An 18,005-nucleotide genomic window follows, 5' to 3' on the forward strand; every position below is an offset into this window, starting at 1 on the left:
TAATAACACCATTTCCACACTTCTCCAATTAATCTTATAAGTTTCCAAAAATGTTATTTAAGTATGCAAACGTAAATGTTTCTTTCATACGTAAGTGTAATTACCAAATATACTGTTCTCCAATTAAAATATGATTTAACTGAAAAATAATTTTTTTTAAAAAAATACAATCCCATTTTTTTTTTTTGTATAAATGGCATGAGAAATATGGAAGCTTTGCCACCCACCAATCACCATACATGCATTCATTTACGTGGAATAATATCTCCTGTCCGACTTCATCTTTCACTTTTTGAGAATCCAAATCCAAAACCAATCATACGAATCGATCCATTGATGTGTTTCGGCCGAGTTGATTCGACAACTCACTTCTCACATTCCTCAATTTTCTCACTTCTTCCTCCATTCATTTTTCTGTTTTAATCCATGTTTCCTTACCCTTATAATAAAATAAACGCGTTCATTTGCATCCCCAGATTCTTACAATCTTTGATGATATTCTTTTGTTGTTCGTAAATCATTCGGCAGGCTTTGAAGTTGCGTTCGTTTACGGTACTGCAAATTATTGGGTTTCTCGTTCAAGATTAATATCGTGTTGTATTGCTTCAGAAATATTTTGCTTTTTCTGGCTTCAATTTAGGTTCCATTCATAAAAAAGATTGAGATTTTCGGGGTTATTTCTCCGTTACATAGTCAAGATCGTCTTTTGGGGTTGAATTGTTCGAGGGTTTTTAGATTAAGGTTGTCTTGATCTGATATTGATGCTTGAAACCTCTGTGGCTACAATGCTGTGAACGAGATCAACGAGGGTATGTTTGGATTCAAGAGGGTTAGGTATTATTTGAGGCTATCCAGCATTTGATGGGGAACACATGTGTAGGTCCAAACTTGGGCAAAAATGGCTTCTTACAATCCGTGACAGCTGCGGTTTGGAAAACTCGGCAGCCGGAGACCCTTCCGCCTCCGAATCAAGAACAGGAAGCCGGCAGTACTAAAAACAAGAATGGCAATATAAACAGTGACAGCTCAGTGAGTCCAGAGATCAAAATATCTGATTCCAGTCAGGCTTCTGTACAAAGCATCCCACCAACGCCTGTTAAAATTGCGGCTGAGGAAGCCTACTTCGCGGATCCCCAAGATCTGGTTAAGCCAGAGGTGAAGGGCGGTGCAAGTACTGACAATGCCAGTAACAAGCCGAAAGATGAGACAAAACATAATAAGCCTAGTCATATCAAGAGAGTGTCGAGTGTAGGACTGCAAGTTGAATCAGTTTTACAACGAAAAACAGAAAATCTAAAAGAGATATATAGTTTAGGGAAGAAGTTAGGACAAGGGCAATTTGGAACTACATATTTATGCGTGGAGAAGGGAACTAACAAAGAGTTTGCTTGCAAATCCATTCCAAAGAGGAAGTTAACTACAGAGGAGGATGTGGAGGATGTTAGGAGAGAGATTCAGATAATGCACCACTTGGCTGGACACCCTAATGTAATATCTATTGTAGGAGCGTATGAGGACGCCATGGCTGTTCATGTTGTAATGGAGCTTTGTGCGGGAGGAGAACTATTTGACAGGATCATACAAAGGGGCCATTATACAGAAAGAAAGGCCGCGGAGCTTGCTAGGATAATAGTTGGTGTTGTAGAAGCGTGTCATTCCTTGGGGGTTATGCATAGAGACTTGAAACCTGAGAATTTTCTTTTCGTGAATGAGCAAGAGGAGTCACCTCTTAAGACCATTGACTTTGGGCTTTCAATGTTCTTCAAACCTGGTACTCATGCATGGAACTTTGATCTAGTTTTGGTTTGTTTAATGAGATATATGTCTTTAAGAGTTTCAAGTATTTCTGCAATTGACCTCACAGAATTGGCCATTATTGTGATTGTGTGAATTAAATGAGGATGGAATTTTGTAGAATCTTATCATTAACCTTTGTTATTAATTTTACATGATCTTGGATGATTTAGAGCAGAAATGCATGAATCTTCAAGATTAGCTAGAATCTCTCTCTGTGTAGACCTATTTTTTGTATTCTGGTCTTGCTTTCTCAGTCCTGATTAGGTTTGAAATTATAATCTGTCAGGTGAAACATTTTCTGATGTGGTTGGAAGCCCGTACTATGTAGCCCCTGAGGTGTTAAGGAAGCACTATGGCCCAGAATGTGATGTCTGGAGCGCAGGAGTTATCATTTACATTTTGTTGTGTGGAGTTCCACCTTTTTGGGATGGCAAGCAATTTTTTCTCCATATTCTTGTTTTCTCACTTCATGCATATCCTATTATGCTTGAATCTAGCAGTTATCTGATTCTATGCTTGAAATCTTGTGTTTTGGATCAGAATCGGAACAAGGAATATTCGAGCAGGTTCTTAAAGGGGACCTTGACTTTGTATCAGAACCTTGGCCTAGTATATCTGAAAGTGCAAAAGATCTAGTCAGAAAAATGCTTGTGAGAGATCCTAAGAAGCGGCTCACAGCTCATCAAGTTCTTTGTGAGTATACTGCATGTACATTTATGAATAGCCTTATTTTATCGTACCTCCTAGTTACTACTGCTGTCCTTTAGAGAAAATGCAGTATCATAGAAGGCCTGAAGGATTAATTAAGAGTTGACCTAGATATGCTTAAAAAATTGTTGATGGTGTTGATAAGGCTTATCGTTCTGAAGGAAAATGCATGCAATAGAATAGAAACTTGCATGAGTTTCAATCGAGCATTTTTAGCATTAGTAGCGCTTCTGTTCGATTTTTAAAAGAATTATTGTACTAACTACTTCCTGATAGGCATATATCTGGAGGAAGATTTGATAGACATGTGAGCTGTAGTCTTTTGACTGCTTAAGGATGAAAGGATTCAAACTGTCAATGAATTTTATAAACACAATACATTTATGCAGGCCATCCATGGATACAAGTTAATAGTGAAACTCCAAATAAACCTCTTGATTCAGCTGTTCTCTCTCGTCTGAAGCAATTTTCTGCCATGAATAAACTCAAGAAGATAGCCATCAGGGTATTTTATTGCAGTTTTTTCGTTGTTTTACAACCCACCTGTAGCAAAAAAAAAAATGAACGTGTTGAATTTACCAGACATCATTCACAGAAAATTTGCAAGTGTTTTTCATCCTAAAAGAGAGCAAAAAATATGGTAGACACATTTTTCTACTTTTTACAAATCGACTCTCTCATCAATAGGTTATAGCTGAAAGTCTCTCAGAGGAGGAGATTGCTGGGCTAAAGGAAATGTTTAAAATGATAGATGTAGATAACAGTGGACAGATCACCCTCGAAGAACTGAAAAACGGTTTGGAAAGAGTTGGTGCCGATCTGAAAGAGACCGAAATAGTTAGCCTGATGCAAGCTGTAAGTAAAGATTATTTATCTTTGAGAAATTTCATTCTTTAATCATTACAAATAATCCTAAAGAATGAATATTTGAAGTATGACTAACCCAGATGACTTCCTGAACAAGGGATATGACATCAAGAAAATTTCTGCCAGTCAGCATCCTAACACATTTTATTTCCTTGATAATTCAGGCTGATATTGACAATAGTGGAACCATAGACTATGGAGAATTTGTGGCAGCAATGCTGAATTTAAACAAAGTTCAGAGAGAAGATCACTTGTTTGCGGCTTTTTCATATTTTGACAAAGATGGTAGTGGTTATATCACACGGGACGAGCTCCAACTGGCTTGTGAGCAATTTGGCCTAGGAGATGTTCACCTAGAAGAAATAATACGCGAAGTTGATCAGGATAATGTATATTATTTTCTTAAATATGAACTTTAGCATTTGGAAGAAAAGATTGTCTTACCAGTTTTACACATTTTTCAGGATGGTCGGATTGACTACAGTGAATTCGTGGCCATGATGGAAGACACTGGTTTTGGAAAGAAGGGACTCAAAACAGTTTAAAGATGGGGCTAAAGGGCACTTGTAAGTCAAATAATCCTCGAAACATTCATGTTCGTTACTTGTGTAAAATTTGCTTTTGATATGAAAAGGGAAAATTTGATGCACTTTGTTGTAAAGATCGGGTTGGAATTTAGATCAGGAACATGAGCATTACCCAGTCCTTTTAGTTTGAACATTTTTATTTTTCATTTTTGTTCTTTGCAGAGGTGGTTTTTTTGTAATGAAATTGTTGGTCTGCAATTCCATTTAGTTTTCTTAATGTATAAGATCTGAGCCATGTAACTGATTATGACAATCACCGACTCTTGTCTGGTTGTTAGACAGTGTAATATACTATTCCGTCTAAAAAATTTTAAGATAATGTATTTTTTGGAGGATAAAAACTTTCATTAGTAGAAAAAATAATTAAAATTCTCTCTTTTTCCGGGAGATGAGTTGTCCCTGTTACGTGCTTGTGTTTACCCCATTGAACGGGTTTGTTTTCAGTTGCTCTTCACAGCTTTTAAAGCTTATCAAGAAGGGCATCCTACGGTAAGATTGATTGGATATTATTCAACCTTGTACTTTGTTTACTCTCATTTCAGATTATTGGAAATTGTTACTGGCCATAAAACAGTAAATATAACTTGACATTTTGACTTTCTCCGAATCTAATAGCAGATTAAGGATGATAGAGAATTTATATTGTAATTATAGACAAGATGGACAGGTCATATAAACGGCCACCATCGACACGCCCCTTCGTAATCACCATGCCTCCAGAACTTCCGAGCACACAGATATCCCTTAGTGGTCATAGTGGTTGTCAAGCTCATCCATGTGCACCGCACCCTATGCCTACATGTCGAACCTCTCATGCAAGTGTCCTTAACCAACCAAGTAATCGAAGAAGAGCAACATCAAGAACTGCATTTTTCTTCTCAAATCCTATGAGAATCACAGAGGACACAAATTTGTTTATATAGAATAGAGAAGTATGCTTTTGACAAATTCAACTCCAGTAAATGCTTCCAATCCATCTTACCTACATCAGCTGCTACTCGATGTGCACACATTACTCCAGAAAAAGCTACGGCTATAACACCTTGACCCGGAAAGCAACTATCACCCACACAATACAGACCCTTTACAGCCTATAAGCTCCACAACAAGAAAAAATAAATTTTACATACTACTGTTCCCTTTGAGGAGGTGGAAAGAACGAAAGGATAATTTGCTTACAGTTGTGTTAAATGGCATTCCTAACAATCCCTTTGGAATACCACGAGGCATTGGACCATATGTGCCACTATCGCGAGCCAGGTATCGCCTATGTGTCTTTGGTGTCCCTACCTGTCATATTTGGAAGCAACATCTCATGTTAAAAAACTAAAGTCTCCAGATTTCCGACAAGATCTTGAATGAAAATCAAGTGTACCATTCATCTGGGCTCTCGAAAACAAAACTTGATAAGTACATCGATTTGGAGAGAATATTTCCATACCTCTATAAAAACAATAGATGACTTGAGCCCCGGGAACAATTTTTCCTCAAGCCTGCTTATTATTTTTTCAGACACAAGTTCCTTCTTTGTCTCATAGGCTTTCCGAGATATGCCCTGAGACAAAATGGTTAACCAGTTATATTTCACTGGTAAAGCGAACACATTAAATTAAATTAACTATATGAAATGGATGAAGCTTTTAATAGTGTTAGGTTTAGTAAATAATACCTCCCAGTCTTCTATGGAAGAAGTTGTAAAAATGTGAAGAATGTGGTTTCCTTCTGGAGCCAACGATGAATCAAGAATGGTTGGAATGCTCAAAAATATACTTCCATAAGGTTCTTCCAAATTTTTCCAATCATCCTACAAATCCAATATCATGATCGAGATAAAAAAAATAACAAAGAAGTAACTCCCCTTTCAGAGCTCTGAAATCAAGATTTTACCTCAAGTACAAAATGGTGGCAATCAGTATTTGGTGGCAAAACATCAGCTTTAACTCCCATGTGTATAGACAAAAACGATGGAGCTTTAACATATGATCTTTGAAATCTTTTTTCTTCTTCCGGCAAATCTTCCGTTTTTAATAGCTTGCCTGTTAAAACAAATTCACAGTAACATGATTCTGTGTAAAATAGTCAAACACAAAAGCAAGCACTACAAGAAATGGTCAAACCGAGTTAATGGGAACAAACCAAATGTATCCCATCTTGTAGCATTCGATATTATGGTCTTTGCAAAGAATCGCCTCCCATCTGATAGATTCACCCCCACCTGCAAGAAACGAGAACGAGATATCTTTCCAAGCTACAGATCTTAAAACGCAAAACACAGTAACAAATGACTCGGGAGCTGTTACACTCACAGTTTTTCCATTTTCGACCATAATATTTGTTACATTAGCCTTGTACAGTATCTCACTCCCCTGATTAACCAAGCCTTTTGCTAACGATTTAGCGATTTCTCCAACTCCTCCAACTGGATAGTTGATTCCCCCGAAATGTCTGTCACACAAAACCTATATGACAACATTAAGAAATCAGGGAGTGAAGAGAAACGATATGGACCAAAAAGTGATAAACTAGATTACCATGGCTGCATTGATCATTGGTGTCTGCATAGCATTAACAGTGCTGACTATGAAACACTGCAAAAATTACAAAATCCCAGTTGGATGATAACGGACAAAATGCTATTGTTTAGGCAGACCAACAACTCTACAATATAGAGCATTGGCAAATATAAAAAAAGAAGTAAAGGATACCTCTGCATCAATAAAGGACAGCAACTCGGGATCCTTGATGTACTTTCGAGCTATGTTACCGGCATTCTGGGGCAGATAGTAAGCTGAGATGAATACCAAAAGCATGTTCCACATAAGATGTAATATGAACAATGCAGCTCATGGCTTAAATTTTAACAACGTAAATAAAACGAAAATGGAATGACTTAAAGAAGTCCAGCTTTTCCTTGATTTGTTCAATGCAATCTGGTAAAATTGTAAATATTCTATAACCACCCCCATACAGTTTGAACTGATGATTAGAAGTAATATAACTTAACTGTTCCCCTGAAAGACACGAAGTGAAAAGACAAGGACAACAAGTATTTTACCTAGAGTCAAGCACTCAAGTGGCTTCTTAAAAAATTGTCCAAACAGGTAGACAGGCTCCTCCAGGGATTTCAATTCCAGTGAATTTAAAGCATTGAAAATCTACCCAATAGATGTTCAAGCTATCAAGGTGAGTTGTAACATAACCAAGAGTGGGCAGAAATCACCTTAAGCAAAACAAACCTTCCAGCAGTCACCATAGAATTTAAGAATTCCCTCTTTCTCATGGGGAAATTTACTGACAAGTTCCGCAATAAATTCATCATATTCTTTGTGTACTTGGATGGAAAGGCTGTTGGGTAAATGATAGTGAACAGTTGTAGGATCAGGTATCACTTGCATCTTACATCCAACTGCTGCCAGTGCTTGAGTAATCAAGTTAAGATTTCCCTGAAAAAGATATAATATATATATACATATATATACTATGCTCAAGCAGAGTTTAATTCCAAGAACAGTTGCCATACCTTAGAACAGATTGCAGAAATCTGCAATCTGTTCTAAGGACATCAAACTTCAACTCAACCCAATCTATTCCAAGAACATATTTGAATTCCAAGAATAATTGTCATCCCATAGAACAGATAGAAACGACAAGGACAGTAATTTCAATTCAACTCGACAATTGTAATTGGATCTGAAGCTGCATAGGAAATACTGCTGTAGCATATTTCTATCAAAGACAAGTTCTCACACTTCAATCTTGTCAACCACCAAATAGGACAAGAATCATGATCTCACAGTTAAATATCGTGATGGCGTTAAATTTTACCAACAATTTCTGCGGTTTTAAGACTTTTTTGTTTTTTTCCAAATATCATTGCCCACAAATTTATGTCTCCCTTTTCATTATATGTAGGTTTATATCTTATGTCTCAATCTCACATCCGGCAGTAACTTTCCACCAGATACCATAAGAAAAGCCATGCCAAATCCATTGCATCGCATTTTTCATTCGAAAAAAAGCATGTGAAAAGTAACCTGCATTTCTATATTTGGGTGTTCACATCTTCCGGAAGTTTTAGACACAGGATTTCATCTGTCTTAGCCAAATAAGTATGTTTAAGCAGGCTGCTACCTTTAACGCAAACAAGAAATATTCTGTAATTGTTTTGCATGAAAGTGGACATAAGGTGTTGCCAATACAGTCGCATTCTGAGTGCCAGATAAAATTCTCACTAACTATATGATTTGAAAATCTTGAAGTTCAATCTGTAATGCATTCTAGCCTCCAGTCAAGGATAAAGCTGAAAGGCGAACTACTTACAAGTTACAACATCAACCACAATCTTGTCAACATTTGGATTTGTATATTAGAGTGGATGATTACCACTCAGATTCTTAGACTATATTGAAGTGATCTTCCACATAAACGGGCCAACCTTAGGTAATTAAGCATAGAACTAAATTATCCAAGAAAAAACCATCTCGAGACCGTTGAATGAGGAGAACGTTAACATATATCTTAAATTCTTAATAAACTAACCTTATCACTGAAACCAAACATCACTGATGAACCAACATCAAAAGTGAATCCATCCCTCTGGTAAAACCCAGAGCTTCCCCCAGGAATCACGTACTTCTCCAGAACCAAGACTTTGGCACCTTTCACAGCCAGCTGGGTAGCTGCCACCAACCCACCAATTCCAGAACCTATAACAATGGCATCATAGAAAGAAACATTTGCATCACCAGCAACACAACCCACACCTTCCAATGTTTTATCTACGTCTACTACTGATTTTAACCGAAAAAGGTCGAATCTTTCTCTCTGTTTATCCATCCCACCCCCAAATTTCAACTCAAGAAGCTGGTGGCCATAGCCTTTCTGGGTCTTCGACGAGTTGAAACGGAATACATTCTGGCTTAGGTTTCTTGGTTTTTGGTTGCCAAAACGGAAAGGATTGCTCTTGCTGCTTGGGCTGAACCGGTGAGAAGTCGAAAACCCAAATTCTGAGATATCCATAGACTTGCCAGAGCTCAGACCGATTCCATTTCTTGAAATTACGAGGTTAGTGGGAGCTTAGGTTCTGTCACTTACATAGCCTACTATTAGGTAACCGTAGCCATGAACTAAAAAATTCTAACTTTTTTGTGGGCTCTATTATGAGACATCATTTATATCACAAAATAAAATTTTTATAACTTTTTTCTACAATTCTAAACCCAACAACTAATTTTTTTGAGGGTCTCGTTAATCAATTCTATATATATTATTTAATTTTAATTTATTAACTAATTTAAATTTATTTTTATAATAAACTAAAATTAATTTTAATAAAATAATGCTAAATACGTAAAATGATGATTAATTATATTTTGATATTTTTTATTTAACATTTCAAAATCTTTAACATTTTAATTAAAAAAATTATATTAAAAAATTAATAATTAATTGCATGGGGCATGGGGTGCGTGGAAACGCATCACAACCACAACCAGAATTCAATTTTTAAAAAGAAAAAAAAAATTTAATAAAAAATTGGATGCTGAAGCTGGCGTCCTAAATAGGACGCCAGCTTCAGCTTGGAAATTAGAACCTGCAGGCTGCTCGCAATTTTTTTTAAAAAAATAAACTTGGCGTTACGGGCACCCTTATTAGGCAGGTTTTTGACTTTTTGCGAGAGAATAATGAACAATATTTTGGCTCAAGTTGCTGTAAACTGATATATCCTATACCATATTCCATCGTCTCCCACTGAGAACAAACAAGAAGACAGTGATTTGAGTTGGAATTAAATTCTTAAATCACCAATTGAATACATGCAACATTTGTTGAGAATATTTCATGTAATAGCTCGAGCTGCTCTTGCTCTATATTTTTTTTTTGTTTTTTTTTTAATTATCGTAAATAGGAAAAAAAATGTCATCAAAATTTATATGATTTCTAATTGGAGCACACGGCAACTGGTATTGATACCCTGGTAAGCCAGGAGTGTCAGAGCTGTATTAAAGCAGACTAGGAGCTTCAGGATCCCGGGAGACCAGATCTGCATGACTTAGACAAAGTCCATGTCTCAAGGGCATGATCCCCACGACTGCCATAATCCCGAGCCTTCCGGCTTCATCGTGCGTCACAGGTAAACGTGGGTAACTCCTGCACCCACGATCCAGATCGTGGCCACTACCCTGGAAATGCGGAGTGACTCTCTCACTCCAAGGCCTATAAATACCTGACCACAGGCATTTGTAGAGGTATGTTCATCTAAGATCCCAAAGCACTATACACATTTTTCCTAAAAGCCTACTCTATTTCTAAGTCTGACTTAAGCATCGGAGTGGCCCCGCCGGAAAACCTTCCGGCGCCCCATTAACGTGCTTTCATTCTTTTTCCTTGTGTGCAGATCATCCCGATCCAGGAGGGACAAACCATATTTTACACCTACTAGTCCGGTCATCACGTCAGGCCCACTTCACTACCCTGACAACCCGGGCTCCGGTTTGATAAACCATCATCATTGGCGTCGTCTGTGGGAAGCTTGTTCTATAGACGTAGATATGGCTTCTCATGAGCAAACATCACTTGGAGACCACCAGCAAGGCCGGAACATTACCATTCCTATGAAGCAATTCGAATCATATGTTCAGGATATGATACGGAAGTCGTTGATAGCTGCAAAGCAACCACAATCAAAGGACATAACAGTGGAGGAAGAAAGGAACCGGGGTAATCCAAACCCTAATGCCCAAGTTAAAGAAGGAGAAGAAGAAGAAAGCTCTTGGATGCACTCAATACAGCCTTCCATGGCGGATGAGTTGCATGAACTTAGGAGGAAAGTACAGAAGTTGGAAGAAGGGGGTTCCAAAATGGCTTGGCCTATCAAGATTTCGGGTTGCCCTTTTTCGCAGGAGGTGATAGAGGAACCCTTGCCATTAAATTACAAGTCGGCAAAAATCCGGGAGTATGATGGGAGCACGGACCCAGAGGAGCACCTGGCTCGATTTGAGAATGTAGCTATGTTACATTGCTATGGGGATAAGATCAAGTGCAAAGTCTTCTTAACCACTTTGGTGGATTCTGCCCAAAGATGGTTTGAGAAGTTGGAGCCCCAAAGTGTTCAATCCTTTGCAAAATTCAAGCAAGTGTTTTTGCAGCACTTCGACAGTAGCAAGAGGTATAGGAAAACTGCCTATAGCCTATTTGAAGCAAAACAGTCAGGAGAGGAGTCTCTACGAACCTATATCAAAAGGTTCAACAAGATCGCTTTGGAAGTCCCGACCTGTGCCCAGGAGACCAAGATCATGGCCTTCACTCAAGGTCTTCGGGAAGGGGAATTTTTCAAATCACTAGTGAAGAAAGCACCCCGGACTTTCAAAGATTTGCTGGCTCGGGCTGAAAAATACATTAACATGGAGGAAGCTCAGAGGCAGAAGAAGGAGGTAACCCGGCGGGAGGGAGGCCGGGAACAAGGAAGAAGTAGAGAAAGCCATGATCCCATGGGGCGGTTATCCCGGTATGCTCCGCACTGAGGGACCCAAGATAGGGCTGTTCACGTGTGTGAAGAAGGAGTTGCGACCGAGACCCCTGTTTCTAGGGAGAAGTTCTGGAAGTACTGTGCGCTTCATCAGGAGTGCACTCATGACACCAGTGAATGCCAAACTCTGCAGCAGAGACATCAGCTACCTTATGTTAGAGATGGTAAGCCGGTTCCGAAAAGGCCCCGAAGTGTGCCTTGGCTTCGGGGGTCACAGACACTGGTTTCTCCCCGGGATGTCACCAGCTCTCGGGAAAAAGGGAAACAAGAAATGGATCATGCAAAAAAAGACAAGACATCAGGAGATGGGCCAGCCAAAGGTATCATTAACATGATATCAGGAGGATCTACTGACGGAGATTCGAACCGGGCTAGGAAGGCCTGGAGTCGGAGGGAAAGTTTAGGGGTGGAGGAAGGGCGACAGGGTTCAGGGCCAATCATCACATTTGGATCCCAAGACCTGGAAGGAGTAAACTTACCACATAATGACGCCTTGCTTATACAAGCTCGGATCGCCAATTATGATGTTCGAAGGGTGTTTGTCGACTCGGGAAGCTCAGTAAACGTCCTTTTTCAAGAAGCATTTGAGCAGATGGATCTGCATGGGTATGAGTTGAGACCGGTAAAAACTGCCTTATATGGTTTTGCAGGGCACACCGTTCAACCCCAAGGGGAAATGTTGTTGCCCATAACCTTAGGGTCAGGAGATGAGAAGAGGACGGTCATGACAAGATTCACATTAGTAGAAGCACCCTCTTCTTATAATGTCATCTTGGGGAGGCCGGCTATGAATTCTTTCAAAGCCGTGGCCTCAGCTTACCATCAAAAGATCAAATTCCCAGTGGGGGATAAGGTCGGAGAAGTCCGAGGAGATCAACCTTCTTCCCGAAAATGCTATGCCGAGACAGTGAAGGTAGATTACAAGAGGGCAAGACAGAGCGGGAAGGAAGGAGCCCAGGGGGGAAGAGAAGTCTGTTCTGTGGAGGAGTCTAAAGGTGAGTATGAAGAGGTGGAGCTGGAGCTTGGGCAAACAGGGAAGTCTGTTAAAATAGCCCGGGACTTAGAAGTAAGGTTGGCTGAAACATTGAAAGGTTGCCTCATTCAGAATAAGGATGTGTTCGCCTGGACTCAGGGCAATTTGATGGGAGTTTCATCTCATGTTGCAGAGCACAAACTCAACATCATCTCTGGAGCCCGGCCTGTATTACAAAAGAAGAGGCATTTCGGGGCTGAGAAGGATAAAGTGATAGCGGAACAGGTTCAAGAGCTACTGCAGGCCGGACACATCAAAGAAGTAAAATTTCCTACTTGGTTGTCCAACGTAGTGCTGGTACCAAAAGCTACTGGGAAGTGGCGGATGTGTGTGGATTTCCGGGATTTAAATAAAGCCTGCCCCAAGGATTGTTATCCTTTACCCCGGATTGACCAATTGGTGGATTCCACATCCGGGTGTGAATTGCTGAGCTTCATGGATGCATACCAGGGCTACTATCAAATTCCTTTAGCCCTGGAAGATCAAGACAAAGTCAGTTTTATCACCTCGGGAGGTACTTTCTGTTACGTGGTTATGCCATTTGGTCTAAAAAATGCAGGGGCTACGTATCAGCAGATGATGGACAGAGTGTTCCGGGAATAGGTGGGTCGAAACGTGGAGGTATATGTGGATGATATATTGGTGAAGTCCAGGACCCGGGATTGTTTTATACCCAACCTGGAGGAAACTTTTGCCACAGTTCGGCGGTATGGGATCAAGTTGAATCCGGCCAAGTGTATGTTTGGGGTGAAAAGTGGCAAGTTACTGGGGTTCATGGTAACTGAACGTGGGATAGAAGTCAACCCAGAAAAAGTGAAGCTGTTGCGGGAAATGCCTTCGCCAACATCTATCAAGGAGGTACAGCGATTGACCAGCCGAATTACAGCCCTGGCTCGGTTTATAGCTCGATCGGCTTACCGCAGCTATCATTTTTTCCAAGTGTTGCGGAAAGCCCAGAGGTTTGGCTGGACTGAGCAGTGCGAGCAGGCCTTTCAGGAGTTGAAGGAGCATCTGGCTAGCTTGCCTATCTTGGTTAAGCCAGAGCCAGGGGAAATATTGTGGATATATCTGTCTACTACTGAGAAGGCGGTCAGCACTGTTTTAATAAAAGAGGAAAAGGGAGATCAAAGGCCTGTGTACTACGTCAGTCATGCTTTGAAGGGGGCGGAAGTTAGATATACGGAGATTGAGAAGATGGCCCTGGCTCTGGTAATAACAGCCCGGAAATTGAGACCTTATTTCTTGTCTCACCCGGTAACTGTTCTTACTAATAGCCTCCTAGGGCGAATCATGACTCATCCGGATGCCTCGGGGAGGCTCGTAAAATGTTCGGTGGAGTTGGGAGAATATGACATTGAATACCAGCCGCGTAAAGCCATCAAAGCCCAGGCTTTATCCGATTTTTTGACAGAGGTGGCCACTTTTGGCCAAGAGGAAGTATGGAGGGTTTTTGTAGATGGAGCCAGTGGTGTTGGAGGCAGTGGTGTAGGGGTCATCCTGATCTCACCTACCCAGGAGAAAATCGAGATAGCCGTAAAGCTGGATTTCCAGGCCTCCAACAACGAAGCTGAATATGAGGTTGTGATAGCTGGGATGCAACGGGCTCGGGAAGTCGGGGTAAGTCATATTATAATATATTCTGACTCACAGTTGGTTGTTCAGCAAGTAAAGAAGACCTTCTGTACCCGAGAGGAGAAATTGATAAAATATTGTAAGATAATTGAAGAACTCGGGGCCAGTTTCACTACTTGGAGTATAGAGCAGATACCCCGAGAAGAAAATAGGAAAGCAGACGCCTTGGCTAAAAGAGCGGTCACTGGGGAAAATGATGGTAAAGAATCCCTGGTACAGAGGGAAATGGTGGCTGCCATAGAAGCCCGGGAGCCGGTCCTCCGAGAAGATACATGGATGGCCCCGATGGTCAAGTACCTTACCCATGGGGATCTCCCGGAAGACAGAGGACAAGCCCGGGTCATACAAAGACAGGTAGCCAGATTTGCTATTTTAGGAGGAAGGCTTTATAGGCGTTCCTATCAGGGCCCTTTGCTCAAATGCTTGGGGGAAGGGGAAACAGAATATGTCTTGCGGGAAGTGCACGAGGGATGTTGTGGAAACCATGGAGGGTCTATGAGTCTGGTCCTAAGGGTATTGTTGTCCGGATACTGGTGGCCCACTTTGTAGGCTGATGCATCTAAAATTGCCCGGTCTTGTGAAGGATGTCAGAGGTTCGGCAATATACAGCATAGCCCGACAAGTAGCTTGAATCCTGTATGGGCATCATGCCCCTTTGACCAATAGGGTCTGGACATAGTAGGACCTTTTCCACAAGCCCGGGCACAGAAGAAGTTCTTGCTGATAGCCGTTGATTATTTTTCCAAGTGGGTGGAGGCAGAGCCTTTGGCAAAAATAACAGAAGCCGAAGTGATGAAGTTTTTGTGGAAGAACATAGTGTGCCGGTTTGGGCTCCCAAGGAAGTTGGTTTCGGATAATGGTAGGCAGTTTCAAGGGCAGAAATTGGCAGATTGGTGTGCCGAGATAAACATTAAGCAGGCCTTCACCTCGGTCACCTATCCTCAAAGTAATGGTCAAACAGAGGTGACCAACCGTACTATTGTTCGATCTTTACAGGCTCGGTTGCATGGAATGGGGAAAGACTGGGTTGAGGAGATCCCAAGTGTGTTGTGGGCCTATCGAACCACTCCTCATACGGCTACACAGGAATCACCTTTTAGCCTGGTATATGGTTCGGAGGCTATTCTGCCAGTAGAGATTGGACAACCTTCAGCTCGGATTAGGGCATATGAGGATACGGAAGAAGGAGTCCCGGGCACAAGAATTGGATCTCATTGAAGAGCGAAGGGAGAAAGCAGCTCGCAGAATGGAGGCCTATAGAGCTCGGGTGATGAGAGTCTATAATCGAAAAGTCAAACTTTGGGAATTACAGGAAGGAGAGTTGGTATTGAAGAGAGTTAATCCAGCGGGGGAAGTGGGGAAGCTAGATGCCCGATGGGAGGGGTCATACAAGCTTATCAGAAAGGTCGGTTCTAATACTTGGTACCTACAGGATAGTCAGGGACGCCCCCTCAAACGACCATGGAATGCTTTACATTTGAAGAAATATTTTATGTAGTGTTTTGTATTCGATGTTTATTAATGAAGGAGTTTATTCATTAAAGAAGGTTTTCTATTATCTAAGCCCGGAAGGTTCCAGACCCCGGCACCCATCTTAAGCCCAAGACATATATAAGCCCTTGGCATTATATAAGCCCGGGAGGTTCCAGGCCCCGGCACCCATCTTAAGCCCAAGACATATATAAGCCCTTGACATTATATAAGCCCGGGAGGTTCCAGGCCCCGGCACCCATCTTAAGCCCAAGGAATTATATAAGCCCTTGGCATTATATAAGCCCGGGAGGTTCCAGGCCCCGGCACCCATCTTAAGCCCAAGGCATATATAAACCCTTGGAATTATATAAGCCCGGGAGGTTCCAGGCCCCGGCACCCATCTTAAGCCCAAGGCATATATAAGCCCGGGAGGTTCTAGGCCCCGGCACCCATCTTAAGCCCAAGGCATATATAAGCCCTTGGCATTATATAAGCCCGGGAGGTTCCAGGCCCCAGCACCCATCTTAAGCCCAAGGTATATATAAGCCCTTGGCATTATATAAGCCCGGGAGGTTCCAGGCTCCGGCACCCATCTTAAGCCCAAGACATATATAAGCCCTTGACATTATATAAGCCCGGGAGGTTCCAGGCTCCGGCACCCATCTTAAGCCCAAGGCATATATACGCCCTTGACATTATATAAGCCCGGGAGGTTCCAGGCCCCGGCACCCATCTTAAGCCCAAGACATATATAAACCCTTGGCATTATATAAGCACGGGAGGTTCCAGGCCCCGACACCCATCTTAAGCCCAAGACATATATAACCCCTTGGCATTATATAAGCCCGGGAGGTTCTAGGACCCGACACCCATCTTAAGCCCAAGGCATTATATAAGCCCGGGAGGTTCCAGGCCCCGGCACCCATTTTTAGCCCAAGGCATATATAAGTCTGGGAGGTTCCAGGTCCTGGAACCCAGTGAAACCCAAAGAAAGACAAGCTTTGTTCTGTTATGGTGGGGAAGGATTCAAATATTCAATACATCACACAATGAAGAAGTTGTGAATAGCATTAATAATAAAGGATTACAAGAGGTGGGGCTCTTACGGCCCAATTACAAAAAATATTTCAAACTGCGGGGTTATCAGAAGGGCTCCCGTCTTCCGTTGTCAGAGCTCCTTTAGTCGGGGCCGTCTCTGCATCTTCAGCTCCTTTGGCACTAGGAAGAGAGTCAATGGCCTTGTCCAAATCCGGGAAATCCATTTTATCAGAAGGCCACAGGCCGACCTCTTCAAATTGATCTCGGCACTTGTAAAAGCCGATCTGGAAAAAGGAGTATGACTTGTCCACTACTGCTTCTTGGAATTCGGCAGATGAAAGGAAAGAGGCCTTCAGCTCTTCTTCTGATTTCAGGCGGCTTTCCAGTGCGGACACAGCCTTCTCAGCCTTGTCCTTCGCAAGAGCCGCCTCAGTTTGAGCTTCTGTAGCTTGGCTCTCTGCCACGATCAGAGCATCTCGGGTTTGCCCCAGATCGGTCTCAGCACGTTCAAGATTCACTTGAGCAGAGTGAAGAGCTTTTTCAGCCGTCCCTAAAGCAGATTGGAGGCTGAACACCACTTGATCATGAGTCTGCCTCATCATCAACAACTCTTGCTCCAGTCTTTTATTTTCCTCCGCAGCAGCACGGGACCTCTCAGCCTCCACATGTGCCCGATCTGTTTCGATCCGACCAAATCAGGTTGCATCTTCGTAGCTGTCCACCAGCATATGCAGTCCCTGAAAGCATAGGTGTCAGAAAGGAAAAGCGGAATACCCTTAAACTTAGAAATAGAAAACTTATGGATAGAATACGGTTGGTGCCTTCAAAATATTTAGCATTGGGGCCCCGGTGGTAGAGATGGTTTTGCTCCGCAGGAGTCAGGAGGTCTTTTAGTAACCTCAATCCTCAACCAGAGGCGCCGGCCTGGATTATACTTTCCTTGGCACCTGGAGGTCTTGAGCCCGGCGCGGCCTGGTAAAATGGGGCCAAGGGCTGGAAGGAGGGGGAAAGGGGAGCCACCTCTTCCGGATCACTGAGAATGACCATTTCTGGCTCCTCTATAGCCTTCCTCTTCCGCGTCAACGGAGAGGAAGGACCCGCAGTAAAAAGGGCCTGATCATTCGCCACCCCGGTCTCCACAGGTGGGACCAGAAAGGGATCAACAGAGGGTGAAGGAGCGGAGGCTACGGGGATGGTAGCAGCAGTAACAATCTCCTGACCTTGAGCTTGCTGGGCCCTGCGTTCCTCCGCCAATTGAAGGATTCTGGCTTTCCTAGCCGCATCCGCAGCCCGGACACCTTCTTTCTCTTGGGCAGCTGCCTTCTCGGCTGCTCGTTTTTGA

General features: G+C 42.1%; 3 protein-coding genes across 4 annotated transcripts; 2 read left to right on the forward strand and 1 right to left on the reverse strand.

The window, feature by feature from the left end:
- Positions 1–264: 264 nt before the first annotated feature.
- Positions 265–3,965, forward strand: LOC140882621 (calcium-dependent protein kinase 20). 2 transcript variants are annotated; one of them, XM_073288733.1, is made up of 8 exons: positions 265–552; positions 641–1,771; positions 2,084–2,227; positions 2,338–2,490; positions 2,895–3,010; positions 3,193–3,360; positions 3,537–3,761; positions 3,837–3,965. In XM_073288733.1, exons 2-8 carry the CDS (start codon positions 862–864, stop codon positions 3,915–3,917), a joined length of 1,797 nt encoding a protein of 598 aa, XP_073144834.1. In that variant the 5' UTR covers positions 265–552; positions 641–861; the 3' UTR covers positions 3,918–3,965. The 2 variants fall into 2 exon arrangements, with proteins under 2 accessions (XP_073144834.1, XP_073144833.1); XM_073288732.1 differs by having other exon boundaries at positions 265–1,771.
- A 498-nt stretch (positions 3,966–4,463) lies between these two features.
- On the reverse strand, positions 4,464–9,092 carry LOC140879276 (prolycopene isomerase, chloroplastic-like). The gene is made up of 13 exons (XM_073282953.1): positions 8,499–9,092; positions 7,196–7,402; positions 7,015–7,114; positions 6,665–6,747; positions 6,491–6,547; positions 6,266–6,418; positions 6,096–6,174; positions 5,847–5,995; positions 5,629–5,763; positions 5,401–5,514; positions 5,139–5,249; positions 4,942–5,050; positions 4,464–4,844 (listed from the first exon to the last, which is right to left on the reverse strand). Exons 1-13 carry the CDS (start codon positions 8,976–8,978, stop codon positions 4,771–4,773), a joined length of 1,851 nt encoding a protein of 616 aa, XP_073139054.1. The 5' UTR covers positions 8,979–9,092; the 3' UTR covers positions 4,464–4,770.
- A 1,418-nt stretch (positions 9,093–10,510) lies between these two features.
- On the forward strand, positions 10,511–15,370 carry LOC140878132 (uncharacterized). The gene is made up of 5 exons (XM_073281743.1): positions 10,511–11,466; positions 11,548–12,846; positions 13,080–13,141; positions 13,221–14,665; positions 14,819–15,370. Exons 1-5 carry the CDS (start codon positions 10,511–10,513, stop codon positions 15,368–15,370), a joined length of 4,314 nt encoding a protein of 1,437 aa, XP_073137844.1.
- The last annotated feature ends 2,635 nt before the right edge of the window (positions 15,371–18,005 follow it).

This window comes from Henckelia pumila, chromosome 2, assembly GCF_033568475.1.
Source record: "Henckelia pumila isolate YLH828 chromosome 2, ASM3356847v2, whole genome shotgun sequence".
NCBI classification, from domain to species: Eukaryota; Viridiplantae; Streptophyta; class Magnoliopsida; order Lamiales; family Gesneriaceae; genus Henckelia; species Henckelia pumila.